This window comes from Cynocephalus volans, chromosome 14, assembly GCF_027409185.1.
Source record: "Cynocephalus volans isolate mCynVol1 chromosome 14, mCynVol1.pri, whole genome shotgun sequence".
NCBI lineage: Eukaryota > Metazoa > Chordata > Mammalia > Dermoptera > Cynocephalidae > Cynocephalus > Cynocephalus volans.
The window spans coordinates 81,437,639-81,462,266 of record NC_084473.1 but is presented as its reverse complement, the minus strand read 5'-3'; the positions used below and the strand labels follow the sequence as shown (position 1 = coordinate 81,462,266).

Here is a 24,628-nt window from a genome sequence, read left to right as displayed (position 1 = left end):
ATGAACATAAAAATGGCAAAATGTTATGCTGGAAGCTGGGTAATAGAACAAGGGAGTACTGTCATGTGTCGCACAACAACAAGAGTAAGTTCTGAGAAATATATCACTAGGAGATTTCGTAACTGCATGAACATCATAGAGTGTACTTACACAAACCTAGATGGCATAGCTTACTACACACCTAGGCTACATGGTATATAGTCTCTTGCACCAAACACCATTGTACATGTGGTCAGCTGTCTGAAACGTCATTATGCAGTGCATGGCCATATATTAACTGTGTTAACCTCAGATGATTAGGACAAAAAAAAAACTAAAAAAAATAAAGCCTTGGCTGGTTCGCTCAGTTGGTTAGAGCATGGTGTTATAACAAACACCAAGGTCAAGGGTTCAGATCTCCATACTGGTCAGCCACCACCCCCACCCCCCCAAAAAATCTTACAACAGAAAAATTGATAATTGAATCATCTCAGTGGTTCTCTCTTTACTCCAGGTTGACACTAATCTATGGATCAACATTCTATGAGCTACTCAATCAGCGATGAGTTTCTCTTATATCATCATGCAACGTATCTATCACGTTAGACAATGACAGTTTTTGTCTCATATACCCTAATGAAGGAAAGATACTGTCCATGGGGATGCTTTTATATACCAGTTTAGAAGCCCCATCAAAAAAGATGTAAGTTTGGTATGCTTGGTCTTGGTATTTTCCCAATGGATCCTAACCACTACTGTCTTTTACGCGTCTTTTCCTTAGCAAAACTTTTATTTTCACTGTTCACAAATTCTCCCTTGGGTTTTCCTGCCTTAGCTGCCTTCTTCCACATTCACTGTCCTGGAATGTATACCTGCTCTTATTCTATACAGTTAAGCCCCTTCTCCACAAGGCTGTTCCAACTCCTTCTCAGTCCCCTGGCCCTTGTCAGAACACATTGTGAGTTTACAGAATGACAGAAAAGAGACTATTCATAGCTCTCACTGCCCTATAGATAAGCCTTGTAGTATATCTTGGATTTTTACACTTCCTTTCCCATTAGAATACAAACTCCTTGAGGGCAGGGACTATATCTTATATAAGGCAATATACCTTGTATATTGTTGGCACTCAAATTATATGTGAAATCACTACCAAGAATAAGTATGTGAGGTCATACATATGTTAATTAGCTTGATTTAGCCATTCCACAATGTACAGATTTCAAAACATCATGTTGTACTCAATAAATATGTCAATTTTAAAACAAATAAATTTTAAGAATTACATATAACCTATTTATAAGGATGGTAAACAGCTATTTTCTATATCCAAGATTAAAATGATGAAGACTTATTATTAGCTAAAACAATATGTGCTTACTATGTGCCAGACACTATTCTAAACATTTTGTATATAATAGCCATCAAATACAACCACCCTCTGAGGTTACTAAGCATTGCTGGAAAATAACCTAAATGATTCATTTTCAAGAATAGCTTAACAAGGGTTGCTTGACTAACTTGTTTCCTGAGGGTAGCTTCTCATAATGGTGGCTGATCACCTTATTCTTTTTACGTCCTGGTTCGTTCTCCTCAGGACTTCTGGGGGCCTTTTTTGCAGGCTTGTCCTGAGCCCAACCCTTTATGCCAGAGGGAAGGGGACAATAAATGCCTTATAAGGAAGTAATAAAACTTAGACGACATTCAGGAAGACTGTGTACTCCATAGTACTCAGCCAATGAGGAACTGGGGAAGGGACTTGCACACTAGGGAATAAATTGCTTGATGTAAAATTTCAGGCATGCCTGTTCCATTCAGACACCTGGACCTTGCAAGGCCATTATTAAAGTGTCACTTCTCGGGGCCGGCCCGTGGCTCACTCGGGAGAGTGCGGTGCTGATAACACCAAGGCCCCGGGTTCGGATCCCATATACGGCCGGTTCGCTCACTGGTTGAGCGTGGTGCTGACAACACCAAGTCAAGGGTTAAGATCCCCTTACCGGTCATCTTTGAAAAAAAAAAAAAAAAAGGGTCACTTCTCTGTACCTCGTGTCTCCGTTTCCATCCTTTGGCACTGGATGGGTAAGGGCACTTCTCACAGTTACGCCCATTTCATGAAATGACGCACAGAGAGATAAGTAACTTACTCAAGGTCACAGTCATTTTGTGACCAGGCTAGGGTTTGAATCCACACAGTCTGGCTGCAAAGTTCCATTCTTTTTTTTTTTTTTTTTTAAAAGATGACCGGGAAGGGGATCTTAACCCTTGACTTGGTGTTGTCAGCACCACGCTCACCCAGTGAGCCAACCGGCCATCCCCATATGGGATCCGAACCCGTGGCCTTGGCGTTGTCAGAACCACACTCACCCAAGTGAGCCACGGGCCGGCCCCAAAGTTCCATTCTTAACTTCACTATTCAGCATCTCAGAAAAAAATTAACAGTAAACGGAAAACTTTAACCACTGCAGAAGTCTGGCCTCAAGGTATCTATGAACTAATAAATTCTCTGAGCCTGCAGTTTTGGGTCTCTCATCCCAGAAGCACATACAGTAGAAAATGGGCTGGAATAAGAGTCATGGGATCTGAATTCTAGTCCTGACTCTGTAACTAACTGGTAGTATGATCTCAAGTTATATGACAGTCTTTGTAGACCACAGTCAGAAGCAGAGGTAGAAGAGGAGAAGGAAGAAAAGGCTGCTGAAGTTGATTTCCTTCTGGACCAAAAGGTCTATTACTCTATCTTCTTCTTGATTTTAGTGGCGAGACAAAGGTCTAAAATAAATCAATTCATTATCCAGCTGCCAAACTGGCCTAATTGCCACAGTGAGATCTTCAGGCCTGGACCCATATCACTGGCATAGAAAACACGTTGGGCTTTCTACCTCGATGCTCCCTCCCTCCTGCTATGGTGAGAATAAAAGACAAGGTCCACAGGCCATAAATTGACATTTACTTAATAAAAGGTTTGGGGAACTACACCACAATAAACTGAAGAGAAGGGCAACATAATCACATCAAGTCTTCGCTTTAAGATTCCTAACGATATTGCTGGGCATGTATTTATTCACATTCATTCAACAAACAAAACTCCAGTTTGTTCATCCCAATGGCCTACACAACATCTCCACTTGAACATCTAACAAACATCCCTAACTTAACCCATATGAAACAGAATTCAACCTCCACCCCCAAAAATGCTCTTCCCCTCCTGCCTCCTCGTCTCAGCATATGGCCCTCTTCTCTCCTGCTTGCTTTTGCGAGGATGAGCTAGCTGCTATCCTTGAGTCCTCCTTTCCCCCTACATTACGCCAGCAAGCCCTGTTGGCTCTATCTTCAAAATACACCCAGGTCAGACTGCCTCTCATCACTGTCATGCCTTCACCCTCTTTCAAGCTAACTTCATCTTTTGCCTAAAGCAGACTTCCAATTGGTCTCCCTTCCTTCTACCCTTGCCTCACTCCACCCTGCAGATACAACAATCTCCTAAACACAAATCAGATTAAGTCGCCCAATCGAGGGTTCTGAGCAAGAATTAAATTCAAATTCCTCACGCTTCTAACCTTGCCTCACTCCACCCTGCAGATACAATGATCTCCTAAACACAAATCAGGTTAAGTCACCAATGAAGGGTTCTGAGCAAGAATTCAATTCAAATTTCTCACGACGGCCTATAATGCCCCATATAATCTGGACCCAAGCTATGTCTACCTCAATCTTCCCTACTTCTCCTATTTGCCTGGTCAGTTCCAACCACCCTGTTGTTCCTCAAACAACCTACCTTATTCCAACCCCAGGGCTTTTATATTTGATGAAGTCTCCGCACCAATATCAATCACCTCCTCTGAAAGGCCTTCCCTGACCATGTTCTCTAAAACAGCCACAAGACCACTCATCCACCTTCCATGGTTATTCCCTCATTCTGTTTTATTTTCTTCAGAATATTTATCACCATCCAAAATTATATAATATGTTTCATTTGTCTTCCCCTGCCCCTTCCATCTTCACTAAAATGTAGGCTCTGCAGTGAGAACTTTCTCTTTCACTACTCTATCCCCAGCTTCAATAACAATGCTGGGCACAGTATTTGTTGAATGAATGGATTTTCCCAGTCTCTAATAGGTGCTAAGTCCTGCACTAGTTGCTAGAGTTACCTCCTACTCTTGTCATCTCTCTTTCCCTTCATAGCCAAACCTTCGGGTAGTTCCCCAGTTTCTCATTTTCATTCAGGATTTAAGACATTGCAATCTGGTCCACTCCCTACAAATCTATCCTCCAGAGAATATCTTTCCAAAACACGAAAATCACATGTTATTCCCTGGCTTAAAATTTCCTAAAAACTCACACCCCACTGCTCTATCCTCCTGTCAAAGTTCATCTCCTGGCATCAGTCCCTCCTTTCTGCCCCAGTAATGCCATGCCTTCCCCCACACCGTAAGCCTGGCAATCCATCAACTACCATTCTTTTTTTGGGATAGCTTCATAAATTCATCCATGAAACTGAGGAGCCTGGAATGGGGATCTGAACCCTTGCCCTTGGTGTTATAACACCACCTTCTAACCAACTGACCTACCCAGCCAGCCTCTTCTACTACAACTTCTAAGTACAAATTTATTATAGTTCTTACTAAACTGTATTATTATCACCTCTCTAGTCTTAGAGGGCTGTAACTATCCCCCTTTGTTTTTTGTCCCCAATGCCCAGCACATCTGTGCATAGGTAAGTATTCAAAACATTTTTATTAAATGAATAGGTTAATGCAAGGGTCAGCAAACCACAGCCCATGGGCCAAATCTGGCCTACTATCTGTTTTTGTACAGCCTGCTAGCTAAGAATGGTTTTTACACTTTTAAATAACTGGGAGGAAAAAACTTTAAAAAGAATAATATTTTGTGGTGCCTGAAAATTATGAAATTCAAATTTCAGTGCCCGTGAAGATTTACTTGACCACAGCCCTGTGCATCTGTTTACGTATAGTCTTATGGCTGCTTTCAAGCTACCACAGAATAGTACAGTAGTTGCAGTTGAGACAATATGGCTAACAACGTCACATTTGCTATCTGGCCCCGTACAAAAAAAGTTTGTCGACCTCCGAATTAAATATAAATGAACATGGGATTTGGTTTCTGACAACACTTGGTTCAAAGCCCTGGCTTTACCACTTACTGCATGTGTGACCTAGGACAAATAACCTAAACCTCTCTGAAACTCAACTTCCTAATCTGTAAAATGGAATAACATACACCTTGCTGGGTTGTCTGAAATTTTAATAAGCCTTTTAAACGTGGTCCCTACTGTAGGAATCAGTCTATGAAGTTTCTGGTACAGAATATAGATTAATGTTGAGAACCCAGGCCTGGACTTGAATTCCAGCCTCATTACATGCTGTGTCACCTTCAGCAAGGCATTTAACTTCTCAGTGCATCAATTTCCTCATCTATAAAACTGGGATAATAATATTTATCTCATAGGACTATTATGAGAATTAAATGAGTTGGTATATATGAAATGTTGAAAACAGTGCCTGGCACACAGTAAGCACTCAACAAATTATTACTATTAACATAGCAGATGCTCGGTTAATGTTAGTTGCTCTCCCTCTTCCTGCCTTTACATCTACTCTACCTCCCACCTCCATTCCCAAGACTAAGGAGAAGACAGGCAAGTAAGTCAACGCTTGCATGACAAATGCTACTGTCAGAAGGCATCTTCCAAGTCAATACACAATCATGTTTCTCCTTTTACCTTGGATTGTTTCTACCCTGACTCCTTCTCTGTCCCTTGCGCCTAAGCATGATGAACTCATTTCTCTCTACTCTATGCTTTCTTCCTTAGCAATCCAGCCCTTCCCCAGGCTTCAACGTAGAGTGCTATAAAATTCTTGTCTCTAGCCCTGATTTCTTTCCACCAATCCCCAGTATAGTATTTCCTGACTTCTGATTTTTATCTAATGGCCTACCATCACCTTAAAATCAAAATGTCAAAAGTTGAAAATCATTCTTTTTCTTGTCTCTCCCCTCCTATCCTTCCAATTTACTAGAAGAATCTACAATTCTTCCAGCATCCTGGCTGGTTGTCCTTCAACTATACTATATTCCTTGCTTTACAAAGAGACTTTATTTTAAATTATCTTTTTCCTTTCTGTTCCTACTGCCATTGACTTAGCTTGGGTCCTTTTTATTTGAAGCTCATTCCAGCAAAAAGCCTTAAAACCAACCTCCCTGCTGCAGACACCAACCTATTCCTCATAAACTACCACACTAATCTTCCTAAAGCATACTTTTCATTGTGCCCTTTCTCAGCTTAAAACTTTGATTAGAGTGTAGTATTCCAACACCAAGGTCAAGGGTTTGGATCCCCATACCAGCCAGCTGCCAAAAACAACACAACTTCTGAGGCACTATCCCCTTCTCCATCCCATAATCTGCATGAAAAAAGGACAAGATTAACCTTAGTGTGGCAATCAAAATCCTTCACTTATCTACATTGCTCCAACCTCCATTTTTCTGATCTTAATTCCCATGATAGAAATACCATCACGTTACATTTACGCAGCTTTATCTAGCTTAGAAAACCTTCTTATGTACACTGGCATTTCATCTCCACAACAACCAGGCATTAGTATTCCTCATTTATAGATCAGAAAACAGACTTCTAGCACTGAACTGGAAGTCAGAACAAATGGGTTCTTGTCTCACTTCCCCCTTGGAACCTTACATAAGTCAATCAATCTTTCTACTACACCTCTCTCCAACCACTTACATACTGGAGTCTCCTGTTCCAGAAACTCTGGTATCCTCACCGTTGTCCCACCCACCTCTCTGCAACACACCTGTTTTCTTAACTCTGCACTTTACCTCCTACCATTCTCTCACTAGGGAGATACCCCCCAACTCTTCCTGTAAAAGTACAGCATTTTTTCAAGTCTTGAATTTAAGTGCCAGCCTTTCAGAAATGCCTTCTCTAACACCCAGACACTGCCTCATTCCACTTGTCAACACTGTGGAACTTGTAGTAAACTACTTACACTTTTTACTGCCCCAGTCACACTACAACTATCTTATTTTACATACTTAGAGCTTACTGCTTCAGCCATGCCACACACCCAAGAGAAAAAAATTTAGAGTTTTCTATATACCTCACAGTACCTATCACAATACCTTGCACATAACGACTCAAAATTTTGGATTAGACAGCCTCAGCTAGTGTTTTTCAAATAGCAGGTCACAACCCATGAGTAGAATGTACAATCAACCCAGAAGGTCACAGCCAGTATTTTCGTTTTTAATGAAAGATGAATAGAAAACAGTACATCTTTCAAAGTAAAGGTAAGTAATATTTTACAAACTCTTGTTTCATCACATATATATGTGACTATTAGAAGATAATATAAAATACATTTCTTATATGTGCTACATTTTTTAAAAAGTTTGAAAGCTGCTAATGTAGACAACCCAATTTCTAGGCTCAAGGATTTTACATTCAAACCAGGGAGATTTGTTGTCCACCAAACCTCACACCATCCAGGAAACATAAACTCAAGAGAGTACATATATACATTGGGGCTGAAAAAGACAAAGCTTAAAAGAGTGATAAATATAGGGGAAAGTTTGTAAAGAAATATTTATTGAGGATGTTTGGAAACAACACTGGATACTTACTTTCCAGCTTCTGCCATCGGTTTAGTCAAAAAGACCCCTCTACAGAAACAGGCTTCTGAAATTTGTTTCTCAAAGCACTCACAGTTGAACAGTCCTCACCGCAGCCTGCAATACTGTACAAGGGTGTGCAGGACTTGGCCCCAACTATGCCAACTTCATTTCCTACCCCTTTCTACCTCAATCACTGCCCTCCAGCCACATGGCTTCTCTGCTGTTCCAAGAACATTCCAAGTTTCAGGGCCTCTGCACTTGCTGTATCCTCAACCATATCCTTTCTCCTTTAGATATTCCTCACTTGATTCAGGTTTCTCTTTAAATGTCCCATCTCCATATATGCCCTCCCTGACCACTCTATCTAAAACAAGACCCTGACTCTCTATTCCCTTAACCTGCTTTATGGGTTCTCATAACACTTGTCACCTTCTAACACACATATTCATTATTTTGTGGTCTATTCCAGGGATCTACAAACTTTTTCTGTAAAGAGCCAGATAGTAAATATTTTTAGCTCTCTCTGTCACAGCTATTCAACTCTGCCATTTTAACACAAAAGCAGCTTAGACAATACATAAATGAGCAGATGTGGTTGTGTTCCAATAAAACTTTATTTACAAAAATAGGCAGCAGGTTGGATTTGGCGCATGAACCATAGTTGTCAACTCTTGCTATTTCACTTCAAATAGAATGTGAATGTCTTAGAGATAGGAATTTTCTCTGTTTGCTCACTATGGTATTCCTGTGGCCAGAACAGTGTCTGACTCCAAATAAGTATTCAATAAATATGCATGGAGTGAATGCATAGTACTAGAATGGAAAGGTGAATAATGTTACATTCCTCTTCTACCTCCTCAGGTAACAATACCATGGTATTCAAGAAGAGTAAGGACAAGATCAGAAGCTCCATACCCATTTGGTAAATGGCCCCACGTCCACTGTGTGCCCCTATCACCAGCAACAACCATCTCACACATAAATGCCTTTCTATCTGGGTCCAGATAGGACCTTGTTAAAACAGATTGCTGGGCCCCACCCCCAGAAATTCTGATTCAGTAGGTGTAGGATGGGGTCCAAGAATCTGTATTTCTAGCAAATTTCCAGATGATGTTGATACTGCTGGTCCTGGGACCACACTTAGAGAACCACTGGCTAAGAACACCCAAAAACTATAGTTCTAGCATTTTTACACTATTTTTTAAAAAGCTACAAATTCCTGATGCTCCAGTGATTTGGCTGGAGAGGGACTGAAAAAGAATAGAACCATAAAACTGATCAGTGGAAGTGTTGCTTCAGTAAAATGAAGACAGAAAAACACCAGGCATCTAATTTTTAACAGACTACCTTCTGAATCTAGTTTTAACTGGCTAAAACAACAAGCTAAGCAGGTAAGAGAGAGAAATCACAGTGGGTGGCTAACCTTAATAGTGGGCTAAGTATTAGGTCCAAATCAGTTTCCTTAAAATTACTTTAAAGAAAGATCAGGACTATTTGCTTTTCAATTGTTAGATGTCAAAAGGCTTTTCAGGATGGATACTACAGATCAAATTTCATTACAATGAAATATACCTACAATAAATTACCAAACCTAGAGATCACTTTCTTCAAATGATGAAAATTCTACACCACCAGATAGAACTCATACGTATCCTCTGAATTCACCATACTAGAACTTGCAGTGGACTAGTAACAATTTTTACAAGTTCTACATTTCTCAGCAGGGTACTTTAAAATACTCCCCCAAATTCACACTAAAATCACCCCGAAGCCATTACTTACTCCTCCATCCTGAACTGCCCACAAACGGATTAAAATTTATGTACATTAGTACCTGTTTATAAAATGGGTTTCTATTGTGGTGCTGATTATATGCTGCTAGAATAGGTTAAAAAATCATTTTAAGGTGAAAAAGTAATGCAAAATCTAGGTTCTTAGGAGAGAAAGTGAAGAAGCAGGTATCCAGAATGTTAATGGCTGGCCCAATAAGTAGAATGCAATGCGGTATCAAAATGTACCTAGAAAAAAAGCCAGTACTAACAGACTCTCAATGCACAAGTTTATAGATGTTTCTAAGGTAAGATCAGGTACTTTTGATGAAAACTTAGCATCCGAATTAAAATATGCTAAGTTCAAAATACAAACCAGATTTAAGACTTCATATGAAAAAAAAGTGTAAAAATATCTCACTAACAATTTTTATATAAGTTATTTGTTGAAATATTTCGGATATACAAGATTAAGTTATTAAACGATTTAAATTAATTTCACCTCTTAATTTTTTTAATGTGCCTACCAGAGAATTTAAAATTAGATATGTGGCTTGCATTACATTTCTATTGGATAGCAATGGTCTATCCCAGTTCTGGAATTAGATCTGCTATCTCCTCTTCCATCGGGTGGCTTCTAAAAAGCTTGTAGAAAATGATCCAGAGAAATGAAGGAACATGAAGATACATGATATGTCCCACATGGGGTAAAGACCCTTGATCCTGGCCTACAGGGAACACCACAGGTCAGGTACTCCTCCACTGTCACTTAGGCCTAATCATCATTTTTCCTAGGGAAGGGAAGTCCCACCCATGTGACCACTATGTATATCCGCACCTACAGCCATACAACACACTGAACAGTTTACATTCAAACTACAAATTAACTGTACCAGAATCCTAACAGTATTAAGAAGGCTGAGCATCAAGATCTCTGAATATGGGGCCGGCCTGTGGCTCACTCGGGAGAGTGCGGTGCTGATAACACCAAGGCCCCGGGTTCGGATCCCATATACGGATGGCCGGTTCGCTCACTGGCTGAGCGTGGTGCTGACAACACCAAGTCAAGGGATAAGATCCCCTTACCGGTCATCTTTTAAAAAAAAAAAAAAGATCTCTGAATATGAAAACTACCTGGCTCCCATCCATCATCCAACCACTGCCAGCTCTCAGTAGGTATTTCACTCTTACAGAAAAGAAGGAACACATCTGTAACAATTTCTTTATATAATCCATGGCTGCTTTACTTCAATGTCCTTAACTCCTAATTTAATAAGCTTCTCCTTTGCTTGCACTGCCAAACCTCTACAACCACAGAGGACACCAAAGGAGAATACTGGTGGAACAAGAATAACAGAAGGAGGGTCTAGCTATTCACCCCAACACTTGTTAGTTATATAACCATTAGGACTTCATAAAAACCTATCATACAAAAACTACACTGAACACAAAAATTAAACGTTCAATTCCTTGAACTCTTTTCTAAGCATCAAAAGATAATTCAGACCTATGAGGAATAACCTAATTGAACATACTTTAACATATGTGGATGTGCTGAGACTTCAGAATGACATCATAGTTTAAGTGCTATATTGTTAAGGAAAGAAATGTACTGATGGGCAGAATTTGAAGTAACTGTGAAATGAAAATGAAATTTTTGAATATTTCATTTCGAATACTGACAAAACATTAAAATACTTACATGATTTAGTTATCCTATGATTTAGTTAAGCCTATGCAGAAGGAATGCATTTAACTTCCAAACAAGTGTTTCAAACACACTGAATATTATCATCCTCCAGCAAAAGGTCAACACCTTATGGCAAGCACTGGGGATGACTTTGAGGGGAACTAAAGTAGGCAGTCCATAAATATTCATTGAATGAATGACTTGAATGAACCAGAAAACTCACACACATAGTGCAATGAATATGTAGAACCCATGGCCAGTTAATATGAAACCAGAGCCAGAAACAGAACAAAATAGTACCGCTGTCTCACACCAGGCCATTCCCCCAGGCGTCAGCTCCCTCAGGTTATTTTTGCTCTATGGAGTTTATTCATCCCCTCTTACTTCTATAAAAGTTCTAGGTCCTCCTTCCCATAATTCCCCTCCCTCTTAACCAGCTTCCCCAGATAAAAACAGAGGGGAGCATTTTCCAGTCTATCTTTTTAGATAAGATTTTTTTTTTTTTTTTTTTTTTTTTACACAGCAAAGCAAGACTTTAATAACAGCCTTGCAAGTCCGGGTGTCTGTCAATGGGACAGGCACACAGAAAAGGGCTGTAGCAAGCAATTTATTCCCTAGTGCACAAGTCCCCCCCCCCCCCCCACCAGTTCCTCACTGGCTGAGAGCACTACAGAGTGCACAATCTTCCCAGATGACACCTAAGATTTATTACCCCAATTTATTCTTTTTAGATAAGAATTAACATATTTAATCACCCACAAATGCTCACTGGTCCTCTCACAGGACAGACATTACACTAGGTAGTAGGCTACAAAGGTAAGTGTAACACTATACCTGCCCTTCAGGTAGCTTGGGGTGGAGGTGGGGGGACAAGTAAACAATTACAGCATTAAAAATGCCGAGAGAATAAGGCAGGAGAATGACACTGGAGGGAGGAAAGGAGGGTGACAGTCTTAAAGGAACAACAGAACAAAAGACATAACCAAAATATAGTGTTGTCGAATACACTTGTGACTGTTCTAGTAATCAACTCATCAACTTAGCACTCTAAAAAGTGCCTCTCCTAATGAAAATCCTCTTACTACAGAAAAAGTTGAAGTCCATAACACTGACATTGAATATCAGAAAGAGAGAAAACCCCACACAATTTGACAAAGGATAACATGCAAACCTTAGTCATGATGTCTAGAGGCTTCACACACTTATTGTTCTGTCCCTCCTAGCTGAAGATGACACAACTATCCCACTCTTGTGATTTCAGTTGCTTTTTTTTTTTTCCAAGCAGCAATGATGGATTACAGGAATCCATCCAGCCTTTCTCCCCAATACTCCCTGTGGCCACTGGCTAAGTTTGCTGGACTGCTGGTCGGGACTATGGACTTAGAGGAGAAGAGACCAACTGACCGTGTATATGAACTGGATGGACTCACAACTCTGCTTTGCTACAATTCAGAAAGACAGCAACTACAAACAATTCTACAGGCAGTAACCATGGTTAACAAACACAGGGAGGGTCGCAAGGGAAGTGGTAGGGACAGCACTGTGGAATGTGCCCAACAAGGCAACTCATCTCTTGTTCATTCCGCTGCACTCTGAGTTTTCACCTCTTGGTACCTGGCTCTCAGGACAATCCATCAGGCACAGGAGCTAGTTTTCTGTTTCTGACACCCGGTAGCTACAGATCATTTCCAAGCTTCATACCTACCTTGCTCGTCTTTCCTCTGCCAACCCACCTGGCCTCTTGTCCTTACCATCCCAAGAACACCATGTCTTTTCCTGATCATTCACTTCCTTTCCAAGTAATCTAGGTAATATGTTCCTTAGGAAACTGCTTTATCCCAGATCTCCAGCATGAAACAGGACATGGCTAAGATGTAATAATTACCACATTTAAAAAATACTCTGATCTGTATAACTCTTAAGGACTCTTTACTCAATTTTAATGAACAACTTCAGTGACTGAAAAAAATATACCCTATCATTTTAAGGAAAACATCATGGTCCTCAGCACAACACTAAAATTAATACAAAATTAATCTTCTATAAAGAAAGACTTTTATTATGAACAGTATTCTACTTCTAACTTTCATAAATATGAAGTGTAGGGAATGTTTCCTTTGAGTACATACTCATGAAAGTAGCCCCACAATAATATTTGTAAAGTTAAAAAAAAAAAAAAAAAAAAAAACTATTTCTAGGATAATTCAACAATACCTTAACCTTCACTTTTGGAAATTTTAGTTTAAAGAACAAAATAACAAAAAACCTGGGAAATATATATGGTAGATATCACAAATGTGACGTTTTGAAAATTAAGTTATGACTCATAAATGCATGGACTTCTTTAAAAAAAAAAAAGTTCAAGCCTAATATGAAGGGATTTGTTTGGTCATTTCACATCAGAAGTTTGTAAGTTTCTACTGTGAAAAAGTTTACATCTTTTTTTTTTTAAAAGATGACCGGTAAGGGGATCTTAACCCTTGACTTGGTGTTGTCAGCACCATGCTCAGCCAGTGAGCGAACCGGCCATCCCTATATAGGATCCGAACCCACGGCCTTGGTGTTATCAGCTCCGCACTCTCTCGAGTGAGCCACAGGCTGGCCCCTAAAAAGTTTACATCTTTAAACAAGATCGTTTTAATACATCTTAAAATTCTAAGACTAAAAGGAATTTCTTCCAAATTAACTTCCCAATTTAAAACAAGAAAGTTATATTTTTCTACATTTTAACTTAAACACAAATGTCAGAATATGGGGAAATGGCCCTCAAAATGAACTTTATGTGAAATCACTAAATCAAAGACTCCAGAAATCAAAATATGATGCATTTTCCCATAATTTACATTCTTGTCTATCCTTTATTGAAAGCCAAGGTAACTGTAATTCATGATTTATTGAAACTGAAAGTGTCTTAAGTGAGAACGTCATAATCTTTTAACAGATTAAAGTAAAAAACCAGTAAGAAGACATGATAGGAAAGATCTTTCCAGTGGGAGTCAAGTTACTTTGCCACAGGAAGGCAAAAGGCACCACATTCAAATCACATGCTAATTACCAACCCTGGCTTTGCAGCCCCCTAACCCTAAAACAAAATTATTGCAATTCTCTCTAGGATTGTCTGTATGTTTGTTTTTAGTGCCAAATAGCATTTCTGGAGAAGAGAAAATTAAAATCTAAGAATAGTACAACTTTCAAAAAGGTAAGACTGACATTGCACAATGTATACATACTTCAGAAAAACATGCTATACATAATAAACAGATATAATTTTTGTCAACTTAAAAGAAAATAAATAAAGACCAAAAAATGTTGGGACTAACTAGATTAATGGCCCACGTAGTCTTGTACTTTACATTTTGAAAATAAACAGTGTCAGAAGCTTCTGAGAATAGCATAAAAATACGATCACCTGGGCACATTTATCCACTAGCATTTTTACATGTAAAAATTTTCAAAAAGCCAAGGGAATAGAAATAAGGTAAAGATAAGGACTCTATCTGAAATCTCAAACAATTTTACCCTAAATCAAGAGTGGCCCAGAAAAAGACAAGAAGGCACTCAAGAAAAAAAGCATTAGGATCACAGTAGACCCCTCCCTGTGAAATTGGCCTAAATTAGTATGAAAAAGGTTGGTAATTATTTGTCATCAATTTGTTTATCCCTTTTCTTTATGGCATCTCTCATATTGTGCTGTGGAAGCTGTGTATAACTACATCTTCCCCACCAGACTAAGTGGGAGCTGTGTTTCATTTGTTTATCCCCGCATTCCTTGGTATCTAACGGAGTGTCTTATACATAGCAGTGACTGGAAAGAAAGGTTGAATGATTTAAGGCAATATTTGTGTACCTAACTTCAGGTAATCAATTAGGCTCTAGCTCATGCAAGAACATTTATAAAATTTCATTTTAGCTAATAAGCACTGAGTAACTTAATGTATTTATAAAGCTATTAGGTGAATTTTAAGCTCTGAATAACATACTTATATTTTAAATGTATTTTAAAAAATATGGTATTGAGGCTTTTTAAAAATACACAAAATAGAAAACAACTGGTTTTGCTGAGTATAACATGGAAGTAGGCAGTGTTGGTATGTTGAACATAAAGTGACTGGGCACTAATATCTGTAAAATTTGTAACATGACAAAAACACTACAAAGTGAATTAAAAGAGGCCCTGAAATTCTCACTAGAAAAGTCATAATGGGCAAGCAGGAAACAAAACCTAACTGATGTAGAGTACTGTCATCTCCATTCAGACAGGGTCTAGGAAGGTGGAAAGCCTGTTCCCCACCCCTGAGGAATAATTTCTTATATCCCAACCTACATAGTGCTGCTGGAAACTGAGGTACAGAAGAGTTGGTTTGGTCCATGGACTCACTCCCCATTACCCAAAGGAAATGATGGAATACCAAACACAGTGGGCCCTTTCTGGACTTTCAACAGTTGTAGTTCCATCAACTCTCTGCAGCTCTCATCTAGGGCAGAGATAGGCCAACCACTGCCCTCAGTCCAAAGGCCACCCCCAGTTTTTGTACAGCCTGCAAGCTAAGAATGGTTTTTACATTTTTAAACTGGGGGGAGAGGGGTGTCAAATTCAAATGTGTCCCCATAAATAAAGTTTAATTGGAACACAGTCATGCTCATCCATCCAATTTCATGTTGTCTACAGCAGCTTTCGCTCTACAATGGCAGAACTGACAGAGATCTTACAGCTTGCTAAGTCTATAATGTTTACTACATGGCCCATTACAGAAAAAGCATGCTGACCCTTGGGCTAGAGCACCTCTCTATGCCCCTGGTTGTACCTCTTTTCTCAGAGGCAGTCCACTGTTTCACAAGGTTGAGCCTCTAAGCTTGACAGGTGTCCATCTTGGGGCTGTGTTGTCCAAAGTTACATCATTAATACAATCATACAATGTAGTGCAATTCAGGAGAGTGGGCACAAAGACAAAGTAACAAATTATTTGCATACAGAAGGCCCTGAAAAGGAAGCACAATGCAAGTACAACATTATAGGCAGCACAGTTCAGACCTTCTTACCAGACTACTACATCCAGTTCCGAGTCACACTACTGAAAAGAAACAAGAACTACAGAGAATTTGAAGGTGGATAGATGATAAAAGAGCTAAAAAATCGTCATACTAAAGACATGCTAAAAGAAATGCTAAAAGAAATGAGAGTAATCCTAAAGAATAGAAAGGGGAGAAAAGAACTGATAATAGCGAGGTTATCAAACTACATTTGCTGATGGGTCAAATTCCTACAAACGAAAATAATGGCAGTTTGAACTAATATTCCTCAAAACATGTATTTAATTAATTAAATGTGATTCATGAGACTGCCATTCCTGCTTTAGGCCACAAACCAGACCCTTAAAAGATAATCACTTGTCAAATATGGTACAATAAGTCTTGAACAGATTTATTTACTAATGTTCCTTTTTCAGAAACATCTAGCATTAACGTAAGTTACCAGGAAAGGTGTGCTATTACTGTGCTGAGGATCAGAAGTAACTAAAACGTCATATAAGTTTCATAACCACACACCTCTCCACAGAACCCAATAGGTGAAAATAAGCTTAAATTACAGAATGTATGTTACATTCAAGAATGTTCCAAGTATGGGATTTTAATTACTCTAACAGAGCACTTGAGAGTAAAGGAATCTTCTTCCCAGGACACCATTCAATTACAATACTCACTCTGGAACTATCTGGATGCTTTCTTAAAGCAAGGAGAATGGGGATCAAACACTCTTTTTCCTTGTCTGTGATTCTGTAATTTTAACTCTCCCAGTTCTTATAAGGAAGAGAGCCTGCAGCCATTGCTCACTTTCATTTTGGCTTGAAGTTGGTCCATGTACAAATGACTACAGACTAAGGTAAACTTTAATATCCCAAGTTGAAATTTGACTATACCTGTAATTACAACTTTTTAAAATTAAAGATAAGGGATACATTTCCATTAAACTGATAAAATAAGAAAAGAGGTATGGCTTCAAAATATTTCTATGTTTGTTTCAATGAGACTAAGTACCTTATTATTTCAAAATGTCCAACACTGGAACATAGTGAGTACTCAATAAATGCTTCATGAAGAAAATACTGTATATTTCCTATTAGTTTTGTAACTTTTAAAATACAGATTCCTTGAACACAAAATGTTCTTTGAGTCAATCTCAACGTCGCAATTAGTAATGCAAATTCTGAAACTTGCTCTAAATATAATTTTAATCAATCTGAGTTTTTTAACCTTGAAATTCTAAGATTTGTATTTCCCTAAGAATACCCTTCCCAAGGTGTGAAGCACACACTAATCTGACTCACTAAACTTTCTCCACTCCTACATCACCTATAGAGGATTTTGAGATCAAGAGTACACAAGTACTTTCAAGCCACTTTTACAATTTTGCATTAACCTTACCAGGATAAACTTTTCGCCAAGTCTCTTAATACTTTTTATTTAAAGACCTGTAGTAGTGAAACAAAGAAAACACAACCCCCTCCCCCTTTTCTAAACCATATGGCAGTAAATTGAAGTTAACTTTTTTTTCTTTTTTATACCAGCTCAATGCTTATACGCCGGCACTTAACATTTGTCTTTTTGTGCCCTGAGACTGGGCTAGAGCTGTCTGCTTATTTGTAACTGTACCCCAGCCGTGTTTTAAAATCGTACAACAAAGTCCAAAACGCCCCTGACCATTAACAGACTTCATTATGGTCATTTACCAAAACCTGGTTTGGAGGCAGCGCACGCCGGCAAGGGCCCCGGGGCCGGCCAGGAACGAGTCCCGCTCCGGCGGGGTGACTGAGCAGGGAGTTTGCTAGCTGCAGCCGGGCCGGATCCGCCCCGGGAACTTGGTTACCCGAGCTCAGGGACGCGCCGAGGCCTAACCGCGAGGCCGGGGCAGGCTCCAGTCGGCGGGGGATTCCCGGCCCCCGGCCGCAGAGTCTTCCCGCGCGCCCTGCGGTCGCACGCAGGAGGGGGCACTCGCCGTCGTCTCCCGGCGACTGGACGCGCCCGCCGGGTCCCGAGCCGGCTCCCCTCTCTCCAGCCGCCGCCCGCGGCCCGGCTCTGCGACCGCGCCGGGCCCTTCCGGGGCGGCGGGAGCGCTAGGCCGCGTCGGGGCCCGAGACTCCGGGGACGACCGGCCGGGCCTCGGCGTCCGGTATCAGTCCCGAGGGCCAGGTTCCCGCCGGTAACGGGCCCCGCCGCCTCCCCTCCCCCTCCCCCGCCCCATGACAGTGCAAACCCTCCGGCCGCCCTGGCCGCCCCGCCTCCGGCACCAGGCCCAGCTCAGGGCCGCGGCCGTGGCGGCGGCGGCAACGACGCCGCGGCTCTCCGCCCTCGCTCGCTCGCTCCCGGGCCCGGCGCCTCGGGCCCGGTTCGGGCTCGGCCAAAATCGCCGCCGCTTCCCGGCCGCCCTCCGCGGCGCCCGGCCCGGGCGGGAGAGGCCGAGGCCCGTACGGTGGGGGCGGGGACTCCTCTCACCTTCATGTCGGGACATCCTAGTTCAGACGGTGGCGGCGCGGCCCCTCCCGGGCTCCGGCTGCAGTGTCCCCCGCGGGGTCCCAGCGCTGCCCGCGCCGGCCGGCCGACTCCCACTCGACTCCCGGGCTCGGCCGCGGGGGCGGGGTGGGCAGGAGAGCGCTCCCGCGGCGGCGGCGGCGGCGGCGGGGAGGCGACGCGGGGCGGGAATGGGGCCGGGCCTGGCCGGGGCTGAGCTCCTCCAGGAGGCGGGTCCGACGCCGCGGCTCCGCCGGCGCCCGCCGTGACTCGGTCACTCTCGGGCCCGCCGGCTCCCGGCAGCGGCGCCGCGCTCCGCAAATCCCGCTCCTCCCCTCCCCCGACCCACCCCCCGTCCCTCTCCCCCGGCTCCGGGCCGCCGCCTCCTCCTCCTCCTCTTCCGCCTCCTTCCGCCGCCCGCACGCCGGCCCCGCCTCTCGCTGCCCGCGCCGGGCCCAGCCTCCCGGAGGCCCCGAGGTGGGCGGGCGTGGCGGCGGCGGCGACGGCGCTTGTCCGCTCTCGGAAGCAGGCCGCGGTGGGACTCCCGATCCCGGCCTAGTCCTGGTCGCCGCTGCGCGTAAGGAGGAAGAGGAAATGCCCGGCGACCGCTACTCGCCCGCGCGGCCGCGAGGGGCGTACGCCTGTCCCGCCACCCCCAGGTCCTTCTGGGCCTGGCCGGGTCCGGGCTGTAGGTGCCCCCGCACTGGGCTGGGCTGACCGCGAGCTGCGACCCCGAGGGCCTGCCTTCCCCGGACGCATGGCAGCCGGGCCGGCCGCGGGTAGCGCGCTGGGGCAGGCTGCGGACCGCCTGGGGACGTGATTGTGTTTCTTTTTAAGCCAGTAGCCCAGAAGGGAAAGCAGCAGGCCTCCAGTTGTCGCCGGGTGTCCCCGGCCGGGTTACTCGCGGTCAGGAGGGTGTGGACGCGAGAGGGGAGACGGCCGGGCTTGGCTGTCGTGCTCCAAGGCCGACTCCTCGAGAACCATCTCCTTTGAAGACTCCGCTCGGGCCCGCGCAAAGTTTGCTCCAGCGCCTTGGCTCCCCCTGAATGCACTTGCTTTGAAAACCTGGGGTTTTTTAGGTTTTCTGCTCGTGGACTACTTTCTGTTTTCATCTGTTTTCCATTTTTATCCTTTTCCTTACTGACGACTTTGTTTTCGGGCATGATTAATTCAACAAATATGTATACTTCCGCGTACCTGCCACGTGTCAGTGGTGGCGTGGTTTGGTGGAAATAAATCGCGCTTTGGAGACGAGACAGATCGGCCTTGGGATTCTGGTTCTGATATCCTCTGTGTCGCCTTGGACAAGTTCTTTAACGTTGCTGAACCTTCGTTTGTCTTTTGTTTGTTTGTTTTGGGTGGTTATTTTAATTTATCCTTTTCCGTTTGAAATTGTTGTGATTTTTATGCATAAAATAGAACTTTATACCCAGGCTAAAGTCTTAGGAAATTAGGTTCTAGGATACTTCTTGCTTTGGAGTTACTGTTAACCTGTCCTTCATTCACTGGCTGTGTGACGTGGGACAAATGACTTAACCTCTCTGTGCATTGACTTCCATATCTTTAAAATGGGCATAACAGATATTTGATAAGTAGATGTTTAGAGGATAAAATGCTAAAATATGTATAGCACAGGACACAGTAAAAAGTTTGTAACCGTATTTCATTGAATCTGATTTTAAGACACTTCCTGATTTCAAAGATATTAAAAAGCTCATCGTAAAGACAAGGAAATAGATATCAGGTCACAGATCTACCAAAGTGACTGTATTTGGTAGTAACTAGTGATAAACAAACTAGGGTTTAAATGAGGATTTCGTCACTGGAAGTATTTCCATTGCATATATGGAGTTTTTGCCTAAATTCATTCCACCACAGCTGTTGTAGAAAGATGTCCAGCCTGATCATAAATGGGGTTTGGTGGAGTAGAGAGAGCGGGGTTTGGTGGAGTAGAGAGAGCAGGGCTTGAAACAAAGTTACTGAGTGCCAGGCTAGCCGGTTAACTCGGTAACATCAAGGTCAAGGGATCGGTATGCCCTACCCGCCAGCTACCAACAACCAAAAAACAAAGTTACTGAGTGCCCTGTGCCTGTCTTTGTAAGCATTTTACAATAGTATTGGCATATGTGAACCTGGATACCAATCACTTAGGAGCCTCAATTTCTTGGAGTGTAAAAGTGAGAACAACAACACTTGCCCCACAATCTTGTGATGAGTTAATGATGTTTGTAACTAAACTAAACTATATAGAGATTAAGGCATTATCAATACTATAGTCAGATAAAATGCGGGAGCAGGTAGGAAAGCCTATAAAAATACTGAGCTCCAGGAAGGAATAAGAGTAAGTAGAGGGGTTTAGTTTAGTGAAGGGTTAACTAATCCTGTTACAGGGAACAAGCAAATAACTTGGTCTAAGCCCCAAGGGAATACCAGATCTTTGAGCTTGCTGTTCTGCCTTATGGAAAATTTCATTTCCAAAATAAGGATAAATTTAAACCCTTATACCAAATTGTCTACCAGTTGATTTCTGTTCCACTCCAGAAGTGTTTTCCTCTAATCCTTTCTCCTCCCTACACCTTCTTGAGTTCTGTGGACAACTGTTACCTAAGGTATGTCCTTGCCAGGCCAACCCTTCTATGGCCCAGCTATGTTCTTTAAAACAAATGCATGTAAACACTAGTGACATCTGAATAAGGTCTGTAGCCTAGCTGATAGACTCAATTTCCTGGCTTTGATACTTTTCCATAGTTTAGTAAGATGTTACCATTGGAAGAAATGTACATGGGTCCTTTTGGCAAATTCCTTTGAGTGCAGAATTATTTCAAAGTAAAAAACTACAGGGACAGAAAACAAATCATTGGTTGCCTGCAGCTGTGTGTGGGGGCAGGTTGTTGAATGGACTTACAGAGAGAACTATTTGAGGTGATGAGAATATTCTACATCTTGATTGTGGCATTGCTGTTTACATTAGTGGATACCTTTGTCAAAACTTTTGGAGCTATACACCTAAAAGGGTGAATGTTACTTCTGTGTAAATTATACCTCAACAAACCTGACTTAACACTTTTTTTTTTGGCAGCTGGTTGTTCCAGAGATCCAAACCCTTGACCTTGGTGTTACACCAACACTGTACTCTAACCAACTGAGCTAAAGAGCCAGTTCCATGACTTACTTTAAAAAGAAAAGCAGGCTCTTGTCATCCTAACTTCCTGTGGCCTATAGGATGAAATTTAACTTCCCATGTAACATGCTTTTCCAGCATACTGACTTTTCCTTCTGCCAGTGTACCCTGTGCTTCCTTCTTGTGCTATATTTATTACTGCCTCTGGGCCTTTGCACATGCTCCTCTTTCTGCTTAAAGGGAGCATAGGAAATTCAAGCTCCTAATTGAAATTCAAATTCCCTGTACTCTGGTAAGTCTTCCTTGCCTCCCTTAGGCACACCTGTAACTTACTAACTTACTCCTCTGTGCTCATGCTGTGCTGTAATTTTTAATTTGTTTTTATCTTTTCTCTTAGCTAGGCTCCTCCAGGGCAGATGCCACATAATTCATCTCTCTCTCTGGGATCCAGTAGTGTTCAGTGGGTGAGTGAACGAATGAATGAATGAGGCCCCAAGACCCTTTCAGGGGGTCAGTGAGGTGCTAGGATTTTCATATTTCAGGAAAACAGCACATCTCAACAGATTGAATGCAGAAGCAGATAAGAGAATACAGATGCCTTCAATTAATCTAAACATTAAAGAGATTTACAAAATTGTAAAATATCACACTTCTGCTATTTTTCAGAAATAGATTTTTCTTAAAAATATTATTTATATTACTAGCTAATGGGTTTATTATTAAGTAATTAAGTATTTTAAAAGTGTTTCCTCGGGCCTGCCCATGGCTCACTTGGGAGAGTGTGGTGCTGAGAACACCTTCAGATCCCTATATAAGGATGGCCAATTAGCTCACTTGGGAGAGCGTGGTGCTGAGAACACCAAGGCCGCGGGTTCAGATCCCTATATAAGGATGGCCAATTAGCTCACTTGGGAGAGCGTGGTGCTGACAACACCAAGTCAAGGGTTAAGATTGGGAGAGCGTGGTGCTGACAACACCAAGTCAAGGGTTAAGATCCCCTTACTGGTCATCTTTTTATTTTTATTTTTTATTTTTATTTAATTTTTTTATTTTATTTATTTTTTGTCTTTTTCGTGACCGGCACTCAGCCAGTGAGTGCACCGGCCATTCCGATACAGGATCCGAACCCGCGGTGGGAGCGGGAGCGTCGCCGCACTCCCAGCGCTGCACTCTCCCGAGTGCGCCACGGGCTTGGCCCTGGTCATCTTTTTAAAAAATAAAAAATAAAAGTGTTTCCTCAGATTTAATTTCTAATATGAAAAGTATTTATAGATGTAATAAACATTTTTTAAAAGTTCTTTGGAGTCTTCAGTAATTTTTGAGAGTGTAGGCTTAAACTGAGTGTTAGCTCAGTTGGATAGAACACGCTGTTGTAACACAAGGTCAAGGGATCAGATCCCTGCACTGGCCACCTGCCAAAAAAAAAATAAAGTGAAAAGGGATTCTGAGACCAAAAAGTTCCTTAGAGATTGTTATAACTCCCTTATTGTTCAAATGAGAAGTGATAATGATGCTGACATTTAAGTAGTGGTGCATGTGGCAAGCCTTGTTATAAGTGCTTTACTTTATGGATACTACTATTATATCTTCATTTTACTGATAAGGCAAGTCAGTCACAGAGAGGTTAAGTTGACTTGCCTAAGACTACATAGCTAGTCACTGGTGGAGCTAGGGTTTGGGGCCCAGTGTACTCCAGAGGCCCCACTGCCAACCACAGTTCTCTGCCACTTCCCTGAGGCCTGGAAATGGTCAGAAAGGCCCATGCCATCTGGTAACCTCATTGGCTGTATGTTGTATATCAGTCTCACAGTCACTGTGTAAGAGTCACTGAGGTCTTGAGTCTGCTTTAGAGTCTTCATCCCAAATTATGCCTCCCTGAGTGTTTTCAAGCATGGCCTTGCCATGTCTTGATTTCTTCAATTCTAGGTGCACTTCCACCACCCATTCCCCTCTTGCAACCATACCTGACATTCTAATATCCCATCTTATAACTTCAGATTTTTCGAGTTTTCTTATTCTGTACCACTAAATGTTCTTCAGGACTCCAATCCCTCTATCTTTCCACTTGGTCTTATTTTTTTTCCTATTTATTTATTTATTATTTATATTAGTTAATTAGTTAGTTAATTAATTAATTAATTTTTAAAAAGATGACCGGTAAGGGGATCTTAACCCTTGACTTGGTGTTGTCAGCACCACGCTCACCAAGTGAGCTAACCGGCCATCTCTGTATGGGATCCGAACCTGTGGCCTTGGTGTTATCAGCACTGCACTCTCCCGAGTGAGCCACGGGCCAGCCCCTTTTTTTCCCTTTTAACCCCGTTCTTTTCCAGACCCAACCAGTGTCCTGTGATCAGCTCAAACTTCTCATTCATACCTTCAACTCCTTACACCCCCTTATCCTCAAACTGCCAGCTTTGCAAGCTCCCAATCCTGATCAATTGCATGACTCAATTTCTTCCCACCTATATCTGCTTGGGGAACAGAACACAGCAGTTTAAAAAGACAGAAGTGTCCAGATAGAGCTGTTAACAAATCTGCCATTGAGCAGTGTTTGTCTTTAGCCAGCACCCTCTACTATTCTCAGATAATTATGAACCCTTGCCACTTGGCTCCAACTGCTTACTCACACCCCCAATAGATAACCTCACCTTCTAATTCACAGAGGGAGGAAAGTTCAAAACGCAGGACCTTCTTCCCCTTCCCACTATGAACCTCCAAAGGAATCTCTCCGTGTCCTGCTGCCTCACACCCTTACTCCCATCCCGGGAGAATGGAGATGTCCTTTTTCCCATTCAGTCCCACCTCTGCCTAGGATCCCACTTCATCCCATCTCTGGGATCTCGTTCCTTCAGCCTCCCCCTTAGGATCTGAACTATCAACCACTCTGCCTCTACTCGTCCACTTCCCTCT

General features: G+C 42.2%; 1 protein-coding gene across 2 annotated transcripts in view; it reads right to left on the bottom strand.

Annotated features, from left to right (window-relative positions):
* The window catches only part of KCMF1 (potassium channel modulatory factor 1), a 75,586-nt gene extending 56,649 nt beyond the window's left edge, over window positions 1-18,937 (bottom strand). The window contains exon 1 of one of the 2 annotated variants that reach the window (XM_063078430.1): window positions 18,580-18,937. In XM_063078430.1, coding sequence (XP_062934500.1) covers window positions 18,580-18,595 — 16 coding nt within the window. In that variant the 5' untranslated portion in view covers window positions 18,596-18,937. Of the gene's footprint in view, window positions 1-17,816; window positions 17,906-18,579 lie in introns of those variants that run through there. The other variant, XM_063078431.1, reaches the window with a different exon arrangement.
* Between the last annotated feature and the right edge of the window lie 5,691 nt (window positions 18,938-24,628).